Consider the following 21,401-nt stretch of genomic DNA (forward strand, 5'->3'; position numbering starts at 1 on the left):
TCGCATGCGTAAGGGCACTTTCATGGAACTTTGTGACTTGCTTTCCCCTGCCCTGAGGCGCATGAATACCAAGATGAGAGCAGCCCTCACAGTTGAGAAGCGAGTGGCAATAGCCCTGTGGAAGCTTGCAATGCCAGACAGCTACCGGTCAGTTGGGAATCAATTTGGAGTGGGCAAATCTACTGTGGGGGCTGCTGTGATGCAAGTAGCCCACACAATCAAAGATCTGCTGATATCAAGGGTAGTGACCCTGGGAAATGTGCAGGTCATAGTGGATGGCTTTGCTGCAATGGGATTCCCTAACTGTGGTGGGGCTATAGACGGAACCCATATCCCTATCTTGGCACCGGAGCACCAAGCCGCCGAGTACATAAACCGCAAGGGGTACTTTTCGATAGTGCTGCAAGCTCTGGTGGATCACAAGGGACGTTTCACCAACATCAATGTGGGATGGCCGGGAAAGGTGCATGATGCTCGCATCTTCAGGAACTCTGGTCTGTTTCAAAAGCTGCAGGAAGGGACTTTATTCCCAGACCAGAAAATAACTGTTGGGGATGTTGAAATGCCTATATGTATCCTTGGGGACCCAGCCTACCCCTTAATGCCATGGCTCATGAAGCCGTACACAGGCAGCCTGGACAGTAGTCAGGAGCTGTTCAACTACAGGCTGAGCAAGTGCAGAACGGTGGTAGAATGTGCATTTGGACGTTTAAAGGCGCGCTGGCGCAGTTTACTGACTCGCTTAGACCTCAGCGAAACCAATATTCCCACTGTTATTACTGCTTGCTGTGTGCTCCACAATATCTGTGAGAGTAAGGGGGCGACGTTTATGGCGGGGTGGGAGGTTGAGGCAAATCGCCTGGCTGCTGGTTACGCGCAGCCAGACACCAGGGCGGTTAGAAGAGCACAGGAGGGCGCGGTACGCATCAGAGAAGCTTTGAAAACCAGTTTCATGACTGGCCGGGCTATGGTGTGAAAGTTCTGTTTGTTTCTCCTTGATGAAACCCCCCGCCCCTTGGTTCACTCTACTTCCCTGTAAGCTAACCACCCGCCCCTCCTCCCTTCAATCACCGCTTGCAGAGGCAATAAAGTCATTGTTGCTTCACATTCATGCATTCTTTATTAATTCATCACACAAATAGGGGGATGACTACCAAGGTAGCCCAGGAGGGGTGGTGGAGGAGGGAAGGAAAATGCCACACAGCACTTTAAGCACAGCACTTTAAAAGTTTACAACTTTAAAATTTATTGAATGACGGCCTTCTTTTTTTTGGGCAATCCTCTGTGGTGGAGTGGCTGGTTGGCCGGAGGCCCCCCCACCGTGTTCTTGGGCGTCTGGGTGTGGAGGCTATGGAACTTGGGGAGGAGGGTGGTTGGTTACAGAGGGGCTGCAGTGGCAGTCTGTGCTCCAGCTGCCTTTGCTGCAGCTCAACCATACACTGGAGCATACTGGTTTGGTCCTGCAGCAGCCTCAGAATTGAATCCTGCCTCCTCTCATCACGCTGCCGCCACATTTGAGCTTCAGCCCTGTCTTCAGCCCGCCACTTACTCTCTTCAGCCCGCCACCTCTCCTCCCGGTCATTTTGTGCTTTCCGGCACTCTGACATTATTTGCCTCCACGCATTCGTCTGTGCTCTGTCAGTGTGGGAGGACAGCATGAGCTGGGAGAACATTTCATCGCGAGTGCGTTTTCTTTTCTTTCTAAGCTTCACTAGCCTCTGGGAAGGAGAAGATCCTGTGATCATTGAAACACATAAAGCTGGTGGAGAAAAAAAAAGGGACAGCGGTATTTAAAAAGACACATTTTATAAAACAGTGGCTACACTCTTTCAGGGTAAACCTTGCTGTTAACATTACATACGTAGCACATGTGCTTTCGTTACAAGGTCGCATTTTGCCTCCTCCCACCGCGTGACTACCCCCTCAACCTTCCCGCCTCCCTGTGGCTAACAGCGGGGAACATTTCTGTTTAGCCACAGGCAAACAGCCCAGCAGGAATGGGCTCCTCTGAGTGTCCCCTGAAGAAAAGCACTCTATTTCAACCAGGTGACCATGAATTATATCTCACTCTCCTGAAGATAACACAGAGAGATAAAGAATGGATGTTGTTTGAATGCCAGCAAACATACACTGCAATGCTTTGTTCTACAATGATTCCCAAGTACGTGTTACTGGCCTGAAGTGGTAAAGAGTCCTACCATGAAGGACGCAATAAGGTGCCCTCCCCAGAAACCTTCTGCAAAGGCTGCAAAAACCTTCTGCCCTCCCCAGAAACCTTTTGCAAAGGCTTTAGGACTACATCTAGGAGAACCGCAAATGTCAGGGCAAAGTAATCCTTTCACATGCTTGCTTTTAAACCATGTATAGTATTTTAAAAGGTACACTCACCAGAGGTCCCTTCTCCGCCTGCTGGGTCCAGGAGGCAGCCTTGGGTGGGTTCGGGGGGTACTGGCTCCAGGTCTAGGGTGAGAAACAGTTCCTGGCTGTCGGGAAAACCAGTTTCTCCGCTTGCTTGCCCTGAGCTATCTAAAACCTCCTCCTCATCATCATCTTCTTCGTCCCCAAAACCTGCTTCTGTATTGCCTCCATCTCCATTGAAGGAGTCAAACAACACGGCTGGGGTAGTGGTGGCTGAACCCCCTAAAATGGCATGCAGCTCATCATAGAAGCGGCATGTTTGGGGCTCTGACCCAGAGCGGCTGTTCGCCTCTCTGGTTTTCTGGTAGGCTTGCCTCAGCTCCTTCAGTTTCACGTGGCACTGCTTCGGGTCCCTGTTATGGCCTCTGTCCTTCATGCCCTGGGAGATTTTGACAAAGGTTTTGGCATTTCGAAAACTGGAACGGAGTTCTGATAGCACCGATTCCTCTCCCCAAACAGTGATCAGATCCCGTACCTCCCGTTCGGTCCATGCTGGAGCTCTTTTGCGATTCTGGGACTCCATCATGGTCACCTGTGCTGATGAGCTCTGCATGGTCACCTGCAGCTTGCCACGCTGGCCAAACAGGAAATGAGATTCAAAAGTTTGCGGTTCTTTTCCTGTCTACCTGGCCAGTGCATCTGAGTTGAGAGTGCTGTCCAGAGCGGTCATAATGGAGCACTCTGGGATAGCTCCCGGAGGCCAATACCATCGAATTGTGTCCACAGTACCCCAAATTCGAGCCGGCAACGTCGATTTAAGCGCTAATCCACTTGTCAGGGGTGGAGTAAGGAAATCGATTTTAAGAGCCCTTTAAGTCGAAATAAAGGGCTTCATTGTGTGGACGGGTGCAGGTTTACATCGATTTAACGCTGCTAAATTCGACCTAAAGTCCTAGTGTAGACCAGGGCTGAGTGTCTCTTTTGTGAGAGACTGATGTGCTGACCTCCATGTTCAGTCATGCCTAGGTAAGAATAGTATCTTTTTAGAATTATTTCTATTTTTAAGCAGCTACTGTAAGCTGTTGGATAGGTAGATTTATACTTCAGCTACAAAGGCTCTCAGTATGCCTGCAACCATGTGGCCCAGAAATCCCAAGGAACATTCCTATTTTCAAGGAACATACCAACATTCCCATCAGTTTTAAAAGAATGCTTGTTTAGTTCCATTTTTGTTCGTTTGTTTGTGGTTTTATTGGTAAATTCCAACAGATTATTTTCAACGGGACTTTGCGGATACAGGCTTCATTGGGGAACCCTTACTTTTTTTCGAACTAGTCAGAAAATATCCAGATACTGCAGTAATGGGTATCAACCAAAGTTTTGAACAGGGATCCTAGAAATCCATTTGCCATGGAAAATCTGGAGTTTGTGTTTTTACAGAGAATCTTTAGGTTTTGCATTTTCTGAAAAAATAAAAAGATACAAAGCAGAACCCCATTTTTCCAAACCTCCATTAACCAGCTCTCCATATTAACCAAATCACCAGCTGCCCAGGACTGACAGCGGCTTAGGCAACCCCAGCCCCAAACAATCAGCCCTTGGCGGCTCGGGCTCAGGTAGTCAGCCCTGGACATCTAGTAGTTTAGTTAATCTGGAGAGCCAGATAATGGAGGCTTGGATAAATGGGGATCTACTGTATATCAATAAAATGTGTTCAACTGATGCTTATATATATTGTAGCTAGTGAAACTAAAGTTCAGTGTTTCATTTTAATCATGGAAAAACACAGATTTTTATTATTTTATTTTATTGGAGAATTTTGGCTTTTTAATATGGAAAACTAGGATCCTGGTTATGAAGTATTTAGATAATGTAGCTTTATTTGTCTCTCTTCCCTTCATTCAGCAGGGACTGAACTTGTAATTATTCATGTGATTATTCACAGTAAACTTCAGCTGAACAATTGCAGTGTAATTTAGTTGGCTGAGTATATAGTGTATATACACAAGAATGGTCCACCACCAGTCATATATTTCCACTCTGACAAGACTTCCCATTGTGCCCTGATGTCCTCTGCTCCCCTAGCACCCCTCTTTCAGATACATTTCTTTGAATCCTACCAGTAACAAAAAAACTGACACTGCCTTTCCCTCTTAAAGTTATCATTAGGGCCCTACCAAATTCATGGTCCATTTTGGTCAATTTCACAGTCATAGCTGAAATAATTAAATTTACTATTTTTAAAAGCCTATCTAAAACTGAAATTTCACAGTGTTGTAATTGTAGAGGTCCTGACCCAAAAAGGAATTGGGGGGGGGGGGGGGTGTAGCAAGGTTATTGTAAGGGGGGTTGCCGTACTGTTATCCTTACTTCTGTCTTCAGAGCAGACTGGTGGCTGCTAGCCAGGAGTCCAGTTCTGAAGGCAGAGCTGCTTGCAGCAGCAGCAGCATAGAAGTAAAGATGTCATGGTATGGTATTGCCATCCTTCCTTCTGTGCTGCTGCCTGCAGAGCTTGGCCCTCAGTCAGTAGCCACCACTCTCCGGCTGCCCAGGTCTGCAGGCAGCAGCGCAGAAGGAAGGGTGACATGCTATGGTATTGTCAACCTTACTTCTGCACTGCTGCTGGCAGGATGCTGACTTCAGAGCTGGGAGTCTGGCCAACAGACACCGCACTCCAGCTGCTGAGCTCTGAAGGCAGCGCAGAAGTAAGGGTAGCAATACTGCAACACCCCTAAAATAACTTTGTGACTCCACCCCTGCAACTCCCTTTTGGGCAGGACCCTCAATTTGAGAAATGCTGGTCTCCCATGTGAAATCTGTATTGTATAGTGTAAAAGCACACAAAAGACCAGATGTCACAGGGGGAGACCAGATTTCACAATATGTGATGCATTTTTCATGGCCATGAATTTGTCAGGGTCCTAGTTATCATGATTGGTCAAAGACTGGTGCTCCCTTAGAGAAAGACTTTGCTGGAAAATGATTAACAAACTAACAATTGCTTTCAGCTCCAAGCTGGAGCTGGGTATCAGGGCATTTTTATCCCAAAAGTAAGCATGCAGATTCCATGTTTAACTCCTGGCCATTTGCAAAGACAAGTTTCTTTCTCTGACTCCCTTTGTATGCAGGAAAAATTCAGAAGCAGCTGGAACTCAGTAATATAGGTTTTCCCACCTGGAACAAAAGAATAAATATCTTACACAATTGCTCCTCTATAAAAGTAGCATATGTTTTAGTTATTGGATGTACATGGGATTTTATGTTGAGCGACTCATATAAAGAACTATAAATGTGGCCCATCTTGAGTATTACAGTACATACATATACATCAGAATTTTCACAAGAGGTCAGTTCCCATTTAGACACTGACATAAGTGGCCAAATTTTCAGAAGAGCTCAACATGCAATATGGTGAACCTTAAAAAAAAAAAAAAAACAACAACAAGCCCTTATTTACTTTTTCATTTAAAGATTTGTTTTTAGGTAGTTGGCAGCCAACCAAAAAGGTGAACAAATTAAAGATGAGGCTGTAAAGCTATATGTACAAACAAGCTGATCTTCAATGGTGTTGAATACTCAGACAGCTTTTAGGATAAATCTCGGCATTTATACAACAGTCATTGTACTGGGCAATGTGGAGCTATACTTCCCCAATAGGCACACCAGGAACACTGTACCTCAATCTCTGCCAGGGCTGCCCCTTGCACATGCTGCAGTGCATTTGTTCCATTCCTTAGGAGGGAGCATATTGCTCCACCTAGTGTGCCAATCCAGTTCTGCCACGACCTCATCTCCTTTCCAACCCTTCTAGGGGCATATCTACACTGCAATCTCACATAGGTAGGCATACCCAGGCTAGCTATATTTGTGTTAGTATTACTAAAAATAGCAGGTTTCAGTGCAGGCTAGCAACGTGCTTGTACAGCCCATGCTGAAGCCCACGCAACCGTGTCTACACTGCTAATTTTTAGCAATGGTAGAGGAGATAAAGTTAGTGCAGATATGTCTGCCTGAGCTATAATCATCCCTAAAAACTGCACTGTAGATATACCCTAGGAGTCTGGCCCCCCAGGGGAAGAAGAGAACAGGAGCAAGACATCCCAGGACTCGTCAGAACACAGAGACTGCAATTGTGAGAGGCCTTCACAGTCCACGTGCTCTGGGGATTTCTGCAGAGCCACACAAGAGGGGAAAGCACCTTACCCCTCCCTCTTCACCTTCACAGCTGTACACAATCTGGCCATCTGCCTTCACTTTCATTTGTGAACACTCAGCACCTCTGAAAATCAGGCCATTAGTATTGGTCTCTCAGGTGCTAATCAAATCTGGACCAAACCTCAGTTTTTCTATTTAAACCACTGTTAATTATATTAAGCACCCACATATCTGTATAATTGGTATAAAGAGGCAAAAGTGGCAAGGGAAATCTGATCTGTGTCTAATAATGATACAGATATACACTTTTAGCATGCTATGGGACTCAGAGCCCAGACCTATATCTTTATAGCATAAATATCCACCATGGCCTGATTTCCAATGACCACCTCTGCCTCTCACTGACTTTTAACAGGATTTGAAAGTCAGGCCAGAAATTAATTTCTGAAGTTCATTTTAATAATAGTTTACCTGAAATAAAACAAAGTCATTGTTTTCATTTTTTCCCAGTAATGTGTGCCAGCTGAGGTGTTCAAAACTTCTCCCTCTAGATTTTTCCTTTACATTCATTATTTACGGTAGGTAAGCTTAGGTGCATACTTACTGAAACACCTGAGTTCATCTAATTAAAAAGTTGCAGTGTAAATGTTTCAGGCAATTTTCATGCAATTATCCCTAGGGAACTGCTAGTAGCAAGAGTTGTAAATAAACCAACAGTGAAAAAAAAATATCATTTTAAAAGACTGTATGATCTAATTAAACAAAGGAATACTTCCCTTACTTAGGACTGACAAATTCACCTCAATACTTTAGTTACATTCCCTGTTAATTTCACATTTATTTCCTAAAAAGTTTGATATATCTTTTAAAAACTACAGTGCTATAAAAACTCTAAATGACGTTTCATATTATTGCATTTAGTCATGTGAGAGCTCTGAAAGGTTTTCTTTAGCCCAAAATGCTGGGTTTTCTGAAAATCTTTGTTTCAAAGCCAAGTTGGAAAGCCACTTCTCCCATGAGTTTCAATAACCACACACATGCACAACACTGACAGACACACAGAAATACCCTGGGATTATCTCCAGGATCCAAGAATCTAAGAAAATGTGACTGAGTGAATAATGGCTATTTTGTCTGCGTTTCTGACAGTCTGAAGTAAGTCTTCCAAAAAAATAAAATAAAAAAGCAGCCCCCTGGCAACAATAAACTGTCAATCATACTATTTCTTCTTTTAATAAAGAATAATGCAATAATGTCAATTCAAAAGTATGCCTTATCTCTTGCAGGAGAAAGGAAAGGGATGAAATGTATGCATAGATTATTATAATCATTATGTTTCTGGCTAACAATATGATTAAAATAAAGAAAGGATTACATTCATATATAATCTAAGTGGTTTTGTGTTAGAAAATAACACACATTTATATGAAAAGTGGTAGCCAAGAACATGCCTCAACGCTTTCAGTTAGCTAATATTGCTATTGGAAAAATGCTACAACTCCTGATGCTCTCATGTGATTGGAGGAAATAAGAAGGGTCTGCAATGATGCTGAATCCAGGAGAAATGTTCTTTATCTCAATAGAGGTAACTTAAACTATGAACCAACTGGTGTAACTGGGCAAATCACAACTTCATTGATTTCAGTGGAGATGTGCTGCGCACTAGGCCTAAGCACATGGCACTTCAATATCACATATTGGCACAGGATTCAATTGTATAATGCTAAGAAAAGACAATCAAAAGTACATATGTAAAGGAACCATAAATAAATGTGGGCTGTATGTACTATATATACTTTACTCGGATATGCCTGGGATTCCTTGCATCTCCATATTAACTTGGGCAGCTATACTTTAGTTTTTTTCTCTCTCAATGAAGATATAAACTATTAATATCTGCTTCCTCTTCCATAGTTTGACCAGCACATTGGGCAGTAGTGTTTAACCTCTTCAATGGAAGACTGGATCAACTGACTTTTGGAAGTCATACTATTTCCCATATTCTCAATGGAGTCATAAATTCCTTCATGCTGACTTGTAACACCTAAATCTTCAAAAGCTGAACCTTTTTTTAGTCAGTGTAGACATCATATATGTAACAGAAAGGGACAAAAAAAAAAAACCCACTTCAATATTATTCTTAATCTGCTTGGTCTCATTAGATTTACTCTTTAATGCAAGAGAGAAATTATTAAACTATGGCAAAAGAATAATGGGGGGGAAGTGGGTCAAGATTCAAGCAAAAGCACCAGCTCCTTAATTAAGGATGTTTCCACACATCTATCTATAAAGTCCAATTAGATTAATGTCTACTTGCAGAATCAGACTTATTTATTCAGGTTATGTGGGGGGACCTTTAATCCTCCAGACTTCCAAAAGTTTATACAACATTTTCATTTATCTGATGCATGAGTAACAAAATCTTTTTAGTTTTTTTCTTTGGCATGAAATATATCCTCAGTAGTGGACTTAGAGTGTGAGCTCAAGTTCTCTAACAGCTAAGTTATATTTAGTTTGGTTATTTCTCAAAAGTCATTTGCTTTCAAGAGAATAAGGTAGATGGGAGGCACTTGCCATCCTCTGCAAGAAAGAATAAATAAGTCCTTGAAAAATGTAGAACTTTCCTTATACATGGAGGAGAAGGAAGCAGCAACATAGAATTATTAGGGAGGAAACAGACCCGAGAAAGGCATAAAAGTAACCAGACAGTGCCAAACTTACTGAGTTAAAGTTCATATTTCAGTACTATACCTAGATTCCAACATCCAGAATATTAAGCTATGATTCCCATACCAGTTTTCATTTGTTGTTTCTTATGTCAAGAGATCATATAAATTGCCCACTTTTGGAGGGACTACTGTCTCAGGGGAGTTGTCTATATATTGTATAGAAAATTAAAAATAACCATGAATATTACTTTCTTAAACTATTTTCAAGTCATAGATTACTTCCTATAACACTAGGCCAATTTCTCAGAAAATGTTAGCCTATTATGTGTTACTAGAAGAGAGCCTTATTAATCAGTTATCCCATTATCCCTCAGCCTACTGTAATTTAATAAATAATAATAATACTTTGAAAACCTTGGTTCAAGATATAAGTTCTATCTTCTCATCTGGTACACTCAGTGTGACACAATTTTTTTTTTCCATTTTGTTTTAGTATTAGTGATTTAAATCAAATGTGTACCTCCTGGCACCGTCAAATCAAAAGCTCTTCTGTTCACTGCTGCTGCTCAATAAAGATCCACTTTTTAAAGGCCAGAATATGAGCCACTATCGGTATCTGTACAGGTGAGTTAGCAGACATATGGCATACCATTACTTGTGTGTATTGACCATTCATATTACAAGTCATGGGAAAAGGAAGAGAGCAGCTACTATTCTCTCTCCAGGTGGGCAGAGAGTGTGCAGGTGTTGAGAGGAGGTCTTGGCTCCTTTACCCAGCACAGCAGCCAGCTCAGCTGACACAACAATATCCTGCACCAGATAGAAGGGGGGAACCAGGCACCAGATTTGATCTGATCTAGTATTGGAGCAGTGCAACTGTACAGGGCCACTTATTTAGTGTTTCTGACAAAGCCACAGTATACTCTTAATATCTCCTAGGTATCGGAACCTTGCAGAGCGAACAACAGACCTAGCTCTGATTCAGGATGCATGTGTAGTATATTTTCAGTTTCTCATTAGTTACTAGTTTTGAAAAGACAATACAATAGCAAATGCTGAAGATTAAACATATCATAGCGCTTCATAGCAAAACTGTCTGCAGTTCCTTTTTTTGCAACACATTCCTTGCCACTTAAACTGAACTTCCATAAATAAAAATAGCTCTATTTAAGTATGGTATTAGCCATGAAATACCACTTATCTATTGAGTTTTAGCTGTTAACTGATCAAGTTGAGGATGTGATATATTGTTGGATGAAACAGAGCAAGGAAGTGGATCCACGCCATGTAATAATTGCACATAATCTCTACAGCACTCGAAGAAAAGGAAAAACCTTGGTCAGCTACATCAATGCAGAACCTATTTCTTGGATCACCTCACTGAGTCGGATGCCATATTGGCACATGCCTATGTCATAATCAAATGCATTGAGCTGGGAAGCTAATTAGTGAAGTGGTTATATCTATTTCCTTTCTAAGATATAACTTAGAAGGATGGAGGTCTCATTTTTCTTAACGTTAAATTTAAAGGAAAAAAGAGGCCTTACTTTCTGTTAGTTTCACCCTCAGTAATACACAATTTATCCTTTGGGGAAAGTTTATCTTCTGCAAATTATGACAGCAGTACTATATTTCATGCTTTGTAAGGGAGATCCATTGTTTGCTTTAGGTTACTTCTCTTTCCCCCTTCCTTTCAGTATTCATGTTTTGTGTATCTCTCTGAACAGTAATTCAGGGAGAGCATAACAAACAACTTAATGTTTTAACTTTCAGTACATAAGAACAACATTTATTTTAATGCAAGTATTACTAGATTGTGCCCTTTACGTTTTATATTAAAATTCCCAGAGACCTCGGTCAGGTTCTGGGTGCTGTTGTGCTTGGTGGACTGCAAACAGGCAGAATCCTAAAATCAAATCAGCAAATGTGGACTCTTGAGCCCTTGTACAGGACCATTGACTTCAATAGGTCTCCATGCAGGCACAGGAAACAGGTTTGGGCCATAGAAGTAGACATAGTGCCTGCCTTTACAATCCAATACATTAAAACAATAATAATTAGGTTTTGAATGCACTTTCATCATCAACCCTGATTTTGTAACACTGATCAACTTGTAACTTTGCTGTAAAAAAGTCCTCGGCCTGTGAATGATTTTACATCAGTTTTAAACTAAGAACAGAAGAGCTCCTCCCTCTCCACTGTATTGTGAAAACAGCAGTATTAAAATGTATATTAAAAATAAAACCTGCTTTTATTTCAGAAATATATAGCCTCAACCTAAGTGCCACGATTAAAAAGATATCCCTTACTCAGGACAATAGATATGCTACTTTTTTTGGGGGGTAGGGGGGGAGCCAAAATCACCAGGTGTATCAGAAATAATCAAGTATGCCACAGGACTGAACAAATTAAATAAAGAATAACAGATTGAACAGATAATAGAAAACATTGTGTATAGCAAACATTTCTCCAGATAATTAGCGCAAATCAGAAAAGCAATTCAGACATACACGTATACAAGGCTTTAAAATAGTTTAAACAGCTCTGCAGGTTTTCCACTCTGTAGAAGAAGAGGTTAAGGAGCACCTCTGGTCCAAGGCAGCCCTACCTGCTGCACCTGCAAAGCCTGCACAAGCTAGAAGGAGGGCTTAAAAGGGGATGCAGAGCAGCTCAGAAGGAGGCAGACAGTGGAAGGCATAGGTGCTGAATGAGGGATGCTGCCAACCATCCCCTGGCTTGAAGTAGTAATAGCAACCCAAGTGCATGGTTTCTGCCTTCAGCACCCCCACTATACAAATTGTTCCTGCACTGCTGGTGGAAGGGAGCAGACCTATGCTCTGAGCTTTTGGGAAGGAGTATCACAGGAGCTCTTACTGCCTGATGCTTGAAGAATCTGAGCAGACAAAACATGCAAAGGAGGGACTGATGACTTTTGAAGGTTAGAAACTTTATTTTTTGTGTGTTCAGATCTTTATTTACCCTGCAGGAAGAGGGGACTGTGTTGCTGACAAACCAGGTCAGTCCAGAGCCACAGGCCAATTCACTTGTGTTAGTGTAGATCTAAGTGATTGTTCATGTATAAGTGGTTTGGGTGTTTAAAATTCATACAACTAATGGGATGTTTCTTGTATTGTTTTCACTTTTCTATTCCTGTCATAGTGTAATAGCAAACATTTACATGATAAATACCCTTGCAACTAAATTACCCATAAAAGAAATCTTGTGAAATGTGCATTCCTCACACACCATCATCAGAGGAAAGGCCCACTTGGGTAAAGAGACTGTCACAGCTTGTCTTCTGTGAGAAGAAGATATAATATGGATTCAACGAAAAAATCCTTTATCACTAGACTGTTTGGATTCTAACAGGGCATAATAACTGAACGAGAAGTCAGAGATTATTCTGGGTAGTCCTGGATAAGACATTTGGGAAACTGGCAATCTATTTCATCACTGCGTTACAAACTGTGATTTATCTGTTTTTATATTGTACCTGCTTTAACCTCTCAATAATTCTCATTCTTTTTTCTTAGCTAATAAACCCAACCTTACCATAGAATTGGCTGCCAGCATTGTCTTTGGTGTAAGATCTGGAGTACCAATTGATCTGGGGTGAGCGATTAGTCTCTTAGGACTGGGAGGAACTTGACGTGTTGTGATTTTTGTTTAAGTAACCTGTTACCACAAAGTTCAGTTTGTCTGAGCGGCAAGATAGGGGCTCTCTGTGACTCTATAGTAAGACTGGGATAATGGCCCAGGAGTTCACATTTGTTACTGACTTGGTGAAATCTAATTATAGAACAGGATTCGGCAACCTTTGGCCCGTGGCCCGCCAGGGTAAGCCCCTCGGCGGGCCGGGCCGGTTTGTTTACCTGCTGTATTCGCACCTTCGGCTGATCGTAGCTCCCACTAGCTGCAGTTTGCTTTCCTAGGCCAATGTGGGCTGCGGGAAGCGGCGCGGGCTGAGGGATGTGTTGCTTTGTGTTTTTTGCTTCTTTTGATGAAAAGTCTAGAGTTTCCATGGAAAAAAGTCAATTTTCCATCCACTTCTCCCCAACATTGCAGTAACATTTGTCTATAATCAGGAAAGCTAGGCAAAGCAAAGCATTCTATGATGTTAATTGACACTGAAGCTTCAGTTTGTCTAAAGGGGTCACACAAACACAGCAGGTAGTCCATCTTTCTTCCTGAAAGATGAGCTCCTGCCTGCCACAGAATTTTAATACATATATCTTTGAAAATTTAGGCATATATATATATATGCCATCCTAATGGCTGCCAGGGTGCTTTTATTTTTAAAACCATAATCAACACTCAAAATAGACATAGAAGGAATTATTCTTTCTTTATAAAGCTTAACCGTCTGTGATACTTTTCTCAAATTATATAATATGTAACTTTATAGTCATACTTTGCACTTCAGACATAACTGATATGGATAGCTTTGTAGTTAGAAGAACACAAATTCATTTGATTCTTGTGCCTTGTGTCTGGAAAGACTTTCTTTCTTTCCTGTGGCAAATTGGCAATTCAGGGAACATTTCTTTGCAATGGGCTACAAAAATATGCTTGAAGAAAGTACATTATGCTAACTTTGAGCTGCCAAATACATATTTTATACCTCAAGCAATATGCAGAATATGAATGTGAAACACTTCAGCGGTATTTTGATGGCTAAAGTCAACACTCATTGTTCTTTATAAACGGAAGTAATGCAGCCATTAATACAGCTATGCTAATGGAGAATTTGGCAATTGCTTCACCCTTTGAAGGTGCTTATGCATTGGATCCTTGTAAATTGCACAGCCATCCTGGTACTTATGCAACATGAGATACAAGATGAGTAAAAGAAACTTAAAATTAAATATATTTCACCTAAATGAGGAGAGGTTTTAAACACTAAACAACTTATCTGACTAACAAACTCTGACATCTTATATGTTTAAAGGAAAAAAGGACTTAATCTGAGCGCACTAGTTCTATCTATTTAGTTGCTGGCTATGACATGCTGCCACTAGGTGGAGATTGCTTAATGAGAAACTACCTATTTATCTACAGATGTATAAGAAAAATAATGTAAAAATATAAAATTGTTAATGGAAATAAAATAGTAAATTATTTAAATCATATTCTACTTTCTTCTGTGTCTGATGTAAACTTAAACTGAGCACAGAAACTTGACAAAAAAAGAATCTGACCATCATAGACCATAAAAGTTCAGATTGTACTGAAATGTATTTAAAATAATCCAGTTTGGTGAGCATTGCTGAAATATGTGCATCCCTTGAAAATCTTCTCTACAGACTGTTAGCACTCCTTTGTTTGAATCATGGAGAAGAAAAGACTTAGTAGAAAAAAAAAAAAAAAAGATGTCAAACATTAATACACAGAGACCTACATTAGTACATTACCACCCAAAATCAACAGAATTATTGCTTCTTGCCGATGTAGAAAATAGAAATGATGCAAGTTCTTCTTTTTTAACAAAAAAGAAAAAAAAGAAGAAGCTGCAAGTTAAATAGGATTTGAACAAGTATGCCTAGCTATTTCCTCAGACCACAGGACTGCGGCATAAAATGGAAAGAATATGCCATTCTGCTCAGTCAGCTCTACTACCCGTGTCTTTAATATGTAATGGAAACATTACAGGGACACAGTCAACTTAAAATAAATAAGTCGCACTTTCTGAATGTGATGTACTTATGTTGCGGGATTTTTTTCACCCTCTTCCTCAGATTTACACATGGTGGGGGATCCTCTTTATATGGGTCTCCCTCTCCAGGTGAAGAGGAAGAGGGGTGATCTGGTCAACTCCCCTATAGTTGGGCTAAGCAGATTTCTAAGTACTTAATACTGCTTACAATATTTCTTGTGATGTCATAAGGCCATGTCTAGTGTCACGGGATATCAGCATTTTCTGCTTTTGTTGTTGTTGTCGTCTTTTGAATAATGACAGTATGAATATGGGATTTTTGTGTTTTACTTTTATATGCTCCTCTTCCCTAAAATGAATCCTTCCTTTGTTCCTATCTTGCATCTTTTTTTAAATAAAATGCTCTACTGAAATAAGGATTTGTTATACACTGATCTGTCGCAGCACCCCGTTACATTTCAACATACTACTAAAATAAAACACAGCATTTTGATGATTGTAGCTGGAGAATAAGCAGGACCAAATTAATTTAAATAAATAAGAATCTTCTTTTCACACAAATACAACACTGTACATGTGAGGTAATAAAGAGAGAGAAAAAAATCAGCCAGTGAAGATTATGCTCATAGAAGTGTTTTTAAAAGAACAGCTTATTGACTTAGAAATCAATATATGAATCCAAAGAAATTTTTAGACACATTTGGATAAACAATGTTGAGACTGCTCAAAGAAATCTGGACCTCTATGTTCCATCTAATCTCACAGGTGGCAGGTAACTAGGGCTAGAGGGATTTTAGATTTCCCAAATCTATTATCTGAGCCACGTTGCTGCCCTGGCACCTGTCCAATTTGCTGGGAGATGCCCTGCGACTGGTGAGGTTAGGGCCAGCAGAAGTAGAGCAGGGGAGAAATCCTGGGGCCCTGCATCTGGTGACAACAGTCAGGAAGAAAGTTGGGGGTGGGGACCAGACATCATGAGGAGAGGGTCCTGCCTGCGTGCAGATGTGCTCATCAAATGACGCTGTGGCAAGCTCCTCAAACTCTACAGCCAGTGAGAGCCAATGGGCTGAGCAGGGAGCCAGGCCCAGCCCTGCAGAACAGGAGCCACTGCTGCAGGGGGGTGTGGGGCAGTCTCAGCCCCTACACTCCCCCAGAATATTTTCACCAGTCACCTACATCTAACTCCCCTTTCTTTTCCATTCCCTCCCTAGTGCCCTCCTTCCCATTTATGTATATCTTCTCCTATTTTACAACTGTACCTCCCCACTCCAATGTGTTATGTCTATACAGTAGTACTTGGTTTTGTATTGTCAGGTCTTGCAGCTTTTATGAGTTGTAAAACTGCATAATTCTGTTGTAGATCCTGTGATGCATGCAGTATTCAGAAACAAATGGAAGCTCTAAGTCATTTATCTTTTTTTGTATTTTTTATTGTTTCTATTTTTAAAAAAAATCAATAAAAAAAATCACAAGGCAAGTTACATGGGATTTAAAGCTCCCACCTGTCTAACCTGTGTTTAGGACCATACACATACAGCTTTTTATAGTGCGTGATTTTTAAAAATCCAACACTTACATCTAAATACAGCAAAGGGGCATTCTCTTACTAATATTGGAGTGATTATACTAAGGGATGATAGAATGTTAGTAAGGAATAGATTGTGCTAAGCATATGAACATGCCTAGTGTGAGGTAGATGTTTCCAGAATCCTGAGAGGACTTAGTCGAAGTTAAATGCTCATGGCAGTCATGGTTGTAAAATTTTTGCAATGGGAAAAACAGGAGGGTAGAATCAGTATTCAAATAAGTGTTATGTAAATTAGAATTGCAGTGTATCTAATGCTTTACAAAAGAAACAGCCTTCAAGAACCTAGTTGTCTTACGAAGCAGTCAACTGTATTTTCTGTCAATTTGTCTGTATCTCAGGTCATCTCCAAAATAAACACGGAGGCTAGTCCATTCAAACAGTTATTAGACACTGCAGTGTGTCAAAAGCTTTTCAGGTAAGCAAGATGGAAAAAAAAAATGTTTCCTACATTTGTAATTACAGACAGAGTAATAAATATCTTTAGCAATATGTGGATATTCAAAAAGATTACCAAGTCAAACTTAAATAGAATTTCAATAACCATGTCAAGCAGAAACTCTTTTCTTTGTGAATATTTCCTGCACTGCTGGTAGTCCACAGAAACCAGATATTTCTCATGAGATAAATTTAACAAGTAGTGGCTATCCGATTATCCATGTTCATTATGCTTGTAATTGTTGAAAAATGAGTGGCAAAGCAATGAAAGCTTTTACAAGTTTTACTGTAAGCTCCAAAACTGTCACTGATCTGCATAAGTAAAGCAACCATAAATGAAAGAAATAGTGAACGTTTACACTATTGCAGTGCGGAGTCTGATGATAGATTTTGCTAATGTTGCTGTTGCTTGACAAAACTGCTCAGTGAAAATTCTAGGCCAACATCACTTTTCATATGCCATTCTCTTGAAAAAAGATTGTTGACATAATCTTAATTTTGACACAAAACTTGTGAACTTCATTTTTATATGGTTGTTGACCACAAGTCAGTTTCAGGGCACTATATTTCACTTCTTGTCTCAAGCAAAGCAGCTTCTACAATGTTGAGTAAGATTATAAATGTAAAACACCTAGAAGAATATTTGCATTTTTTGGTGTGTTCCAATCTTTGTGATCTTTTGAGTGTCCACAGTATATGGATTCAAATTTATGGAAAGTATTCACAGTGTCATATAAGTGAACAAATCAACTGTCAGAGCAGTTATGAGCCATTGACTTGGTTTGTCTTTAGAAACTCTCTTGATATGAGGTTCCAAACAGGTCACTCTTTAGGCTGAGGTTAATGATGAAAGGTTTTTTTTTTTTCCTGGCAATTATACCCCAACAATTATGAAGTGCAGTTACAATCTGATTTACTGATCACCAAGATTAGACAGTCACTTGGACAATGGACAGAAAGCACCACTGAGTACTCACTGCAAATGAGTGCCCAAGTTCCAGAAAAGCTTCCTCTCATTTCACAAGCCGCATCAAACCCAAAACCACAAGTCAACTGTGATACATTTCTATGGTTTGTGGCTCAATCAATATCATATCTGCTATGCTTCTTCCAGTCATCTCATTGATTTCTGTAAACTGGAGGACGTTCTCTCTGGTGACATTACTGTGCAAAAACCTTAAGCAAAGGGTCACATTCCTTTTACCCACGTTGTTCATTCTTTCATCTGTAACCATGTTAACTAACCTTGAATGATTGAGCTGTTTCATAAGTGTGACTTATTTCATACCGAACACACTCTTACTGCTTTTAGCAGAGATAAAGGAACTTTGGACAGTAAAGGAATAAGGAAAGTCCAAACACGTGTGTGGCTGGATGGGGGGCTGCTCCCCCACAGCCCATCCCCCTTTGGTTTTCTCCTTAGTCATGGCCTGGGTAAATGGGGATGATGTGAGTTAGCAGGCAAGGGTGTGCATACAATAGCCAAACTGAGTCAAGCCTAGGTTTTGAAAGAGCCTCTTATCTCTGGTTAGCTCTCCTTTCCTTTAGTTTTAGATTGGATCTGTGCTACATATGAGGCTACAGGTCTGATTCATCACCTATTTTTAGAAGTCAGGAAGGATTACTTCCCGTTGGGCCAAACTGTCATGTAGCTCAGTTGGTTTTTTCACCTTCCAGGGAGCCTCTAGGTAGAACAGTTGGGTTAGAAGCAAGAGGATTTGTGGCTTTCAGAATGCTGTTATAATTATTGACTCATCACAACTTGAGGCCAGTGTCCAGTGTGGGGAAATGCTAAAAGGGACAGCTCCTGAAGGTAAATGAGACCTAGGATTGTGCAGTTGAACCTTATGCTCATGGGAGTAGAGGAGCTTGAATGTTTGCAGATTGAGGAGCCTCCAGTCAAGTATCTTCTGAAGTTTTAAGTTACTATTTAGGGACCTAAAGAATGGACTTAGGAGTCTAACTTTAGGCATCCAGTCAATTGTTCTCTGAGCACAGTGAGACAGGTTTTTCCAGTCTGATGAAGTACTCATTTCTTTATACTTGGTTACAAGTCGGGTGTCTAAATATAGGATTTAGGTGCCTAGCTTTAGGGAGACCCAGGTTTGAAAATTTAAGCCAATGTATTTATGCTAATTATGTAAGCAGTGTGTTTCATAATGTCTTTAACTGTTTGTTTCCTTGCTTTAAAGTGATTGGGATTTGTAAATGATAACACAGGTTAGTATGTTACTGTTAGAAACCTGACTGACTATTGAATTTAAGATTTTTGTTCCTGGAATATGAACTAGTATTTCAAAGTTAGAAGGGTTGTTGCAGAAGAATTAAAGTAGATAAAAGCAGCTGAGGGGATGTAAGGATAGGTATCATGCTACCACCATGGGAGTGATCATGATAATGAGATGATTAATATTAGTATGAGAGTAACAATGCTACTATATATTACATTTTGAGCATAGTAACTGAACTAGAAGCTACTAGAAACCTAGAAAGAGTGGACACAGTAAATAAAACGGATGTGCCTTCTCTTTTGAGAAAAATGGCTCCTGCCTGAGCACTTGCTGAATGTTAAACAAAGTGGTATATAAAATACTGAGGTAATTGTACAGGAAAATGCTTTGATACCCCAAATACCATTGTTTGGTAATCTTGGGCAAAGGCTGACTTTAAATTGCTCCAAGGTGTGGAGGGCGAGAAGAGGGGTGAGAGAGATAGGTGGGAAATGGGTGGGACCATGTCCATGTAGATCCATAGTCCAAAGCCCATCTAGATGAGAGGAATGTAATGTGCAAATGCTGTTACAACCAATAGGCTATAGTGGTGGCCAAAATGGAACTGTAATGGTGTTCCACATCTTGCCAACTGAGTGAGAGGATTCTATTCCACCAACTACTGCACAGATTACAGGCACAAAGTTGGTTTCCTCTGGGTTTGTAGAAAAAACAGCATTTTGTCTAAAGTGACAGCCTTAACATTCTTAAAACAGACCTGAGCAAACAGTGGAAATTTCCATCATTTTTCTCCAGAATGAAAAAGCAAAATTTCATTTAGCATTCATAACAGTAAAGAGATGGAGTTCCTACTCTGACCCAAACAGATTTTACATACACAAGCTGTAGTTCAAATTTACCCCTCTCCTGGAGTTTGCTTTTTATTGTTGACTTACACAGTGCAATATAAATATCAGAATTAGCTTCCTCCTCTGAACATTTCCTGCACATTTTCTTTGCAGGGCCTCCGCTGCCTGATGCTCAAAACTTTTATTGCTCCCAGATTGGAATTAATTGGGCTCAGCTAATCTAACATCAGAGTGAGTCAGCACAAATAATTCTGCATCTCCACAAAGACTTCTAGCACCTGACATCAGTGTGACAAAGACAAACTACTCTGCAGTCGTATGTAAGGTCCTAAAAATGACAACATTTTACAACGATCCTTTTGTATCTACTTACTATCATTCCAGTGTTTGAGCTTTACTAGCAAGAATACCTACAAAAGTGCATTTTTAAAATCTCACAGTAGAAAATTCACCTTAAGTGAATTATGACTTGTATATTTCATCCCAAAATTCATAATTTGTAGTATTTCATTGCACGTCATCAAATCTAAAACGCAAAAACATTATTCAACTAATCAACACGCTATAAACTGGAAATACAAATTGTTCACATGCCATCTGCAGACTAAAACTTATTTGCTAAAGAAATAATGAGTTAATTATGACTGACAAATACATTTTTAAATGTTGATTTGTTTGACAATTTGCAAACAGAAAATATACCTATAATTTGAATACATTATTTGTTGTGTATTATTCACTCAGCTCCATCTAATGGGGTCATGTACTTTGTTCTTGATTGACAGCTGCTGCTTGATCAGATTTTTCTGACATTTTAAGTATTTTTTTCTATTTTTACAATACTTTTTCTACCCTGAGTCTCAGATAATGTTATCCTAATGATTACAGCCAGGCATGGGAGAAGGGTGTATTTTTGTTTTCTACCCCTTTTGCAACAACCCAGAAGAATTGGAATAATCATGAAATACACTTTCTGTAAACAGTACTGAAAACTACTACAGTTTTGTGTGTCACTTTTATCAGTCAGCAGTCCCGCATGCTATTATTTGAGAAATTAATCACAGCTGTTTCTTAAAAATCAATCTTAAAAAAATTCTACAAATTGAATATTCTTGCACTCTTGCCCTCTCTCGCCCTCTCTTTCGAGATGTGATACAGCTTGAATATTTCTGTGAATCCAAAATATACCCTAGCACTATTTCATGAAAACAGTTCATTTGTCTTAACTAGTTAACTGGTCAAATTACACTGAAACTGTATTTGTTACAGCTGACATTCAAAAGTTAATTACTGACATAGATTTGGCATCTATCCCAGTACAGAAAAAGGGATGTATGGATTAAAACTACTTTGCATTCTGGTCAGAAATGCACTCTAGCAACACGACAACGAAGAACTTGGACTCAGAAAGGATCTTTTTCACAGGATTGCTTTAAAGGCTGGAGATTAAATAAGAAATCCACC

General features: G+C 40.1%; 2 protein-coding genes and 1 long non-coding RNA gene across 6 annotated transcripts in view; 1 reads left to right on the forward strand and 2 right to left on the reverse strand.

The window, feature by feature from the left end:
• Nucleotides 1-21,401, reverse strand: part of NCAM2 (neural cell adhesion molecule 2) — a 558,500-nt gene that overhangs the window by 516,439 nt on the left and 20,660 nt on the right. The window lies entirely within an intron of this gene.
• Nucleotides 1,138-2,941, reverse strand: LOC140907226 (uncharacterized). The gene is made up of 2 exons (XM_073332685.2): nucleotides 2,389-2,941; nucleotides 1,138-1,759 (listed from the first exon to the last, which is right to left on the reverse strand). Exons 1-2 carry the CDS (start codon nucleotides 2,939-2,941, stop codon nucleotides 1,239-1,241), a joined length of 1,074 nt encoding a protein of 357 aa, XP_073188786.1. The 3' UTR covers nucleotides 1,138-1,238.
• On the forward strand, nucleotides 11,878-20,580 carry LOC140894813 (uncharacterized). The gene is made up of 4 exons (XR_012153952.1): nucleotides 11,878-12,120; nucleotides 12,716-12,794; nucleotides 16,762-16,838; nucleotides 20,091-20,580. It is a non-coding gene; the product is annotated as an uncharacterized LOC140894813 (long non-coding RNA).

The sequence above is a fragment of the Lepidochelys kempii genome, chromosome 1, assembly GCF_965140285.1.
Source record: "Lepidochelys kempii isolate rLepKem1 chromosome 1, rLepKem1.hap1, whole genome shotgun sequence".
NCBI lineage: Eukaryota > Metazoa > Chordata > Testudines > Cheloniidae > Lepidochelys > Lepidochelys kempii.

Coding starts and splice junctions, on each gene's coding strand:
- LOC140907226 (XM_073332685.2), bottom strand. CDS start 2,941: ATGGAGTCCCAGAATCGCAAAAGAGCTCCAGCATGGACCGAACGGGAG. Junction 1,760..2,388: donor AGGCGGAGAAGGGACCTCTG/GTGAGTGTACCT, acceptor TTTCTCCACCAG/CTTTATGTGTTTCAATGATC.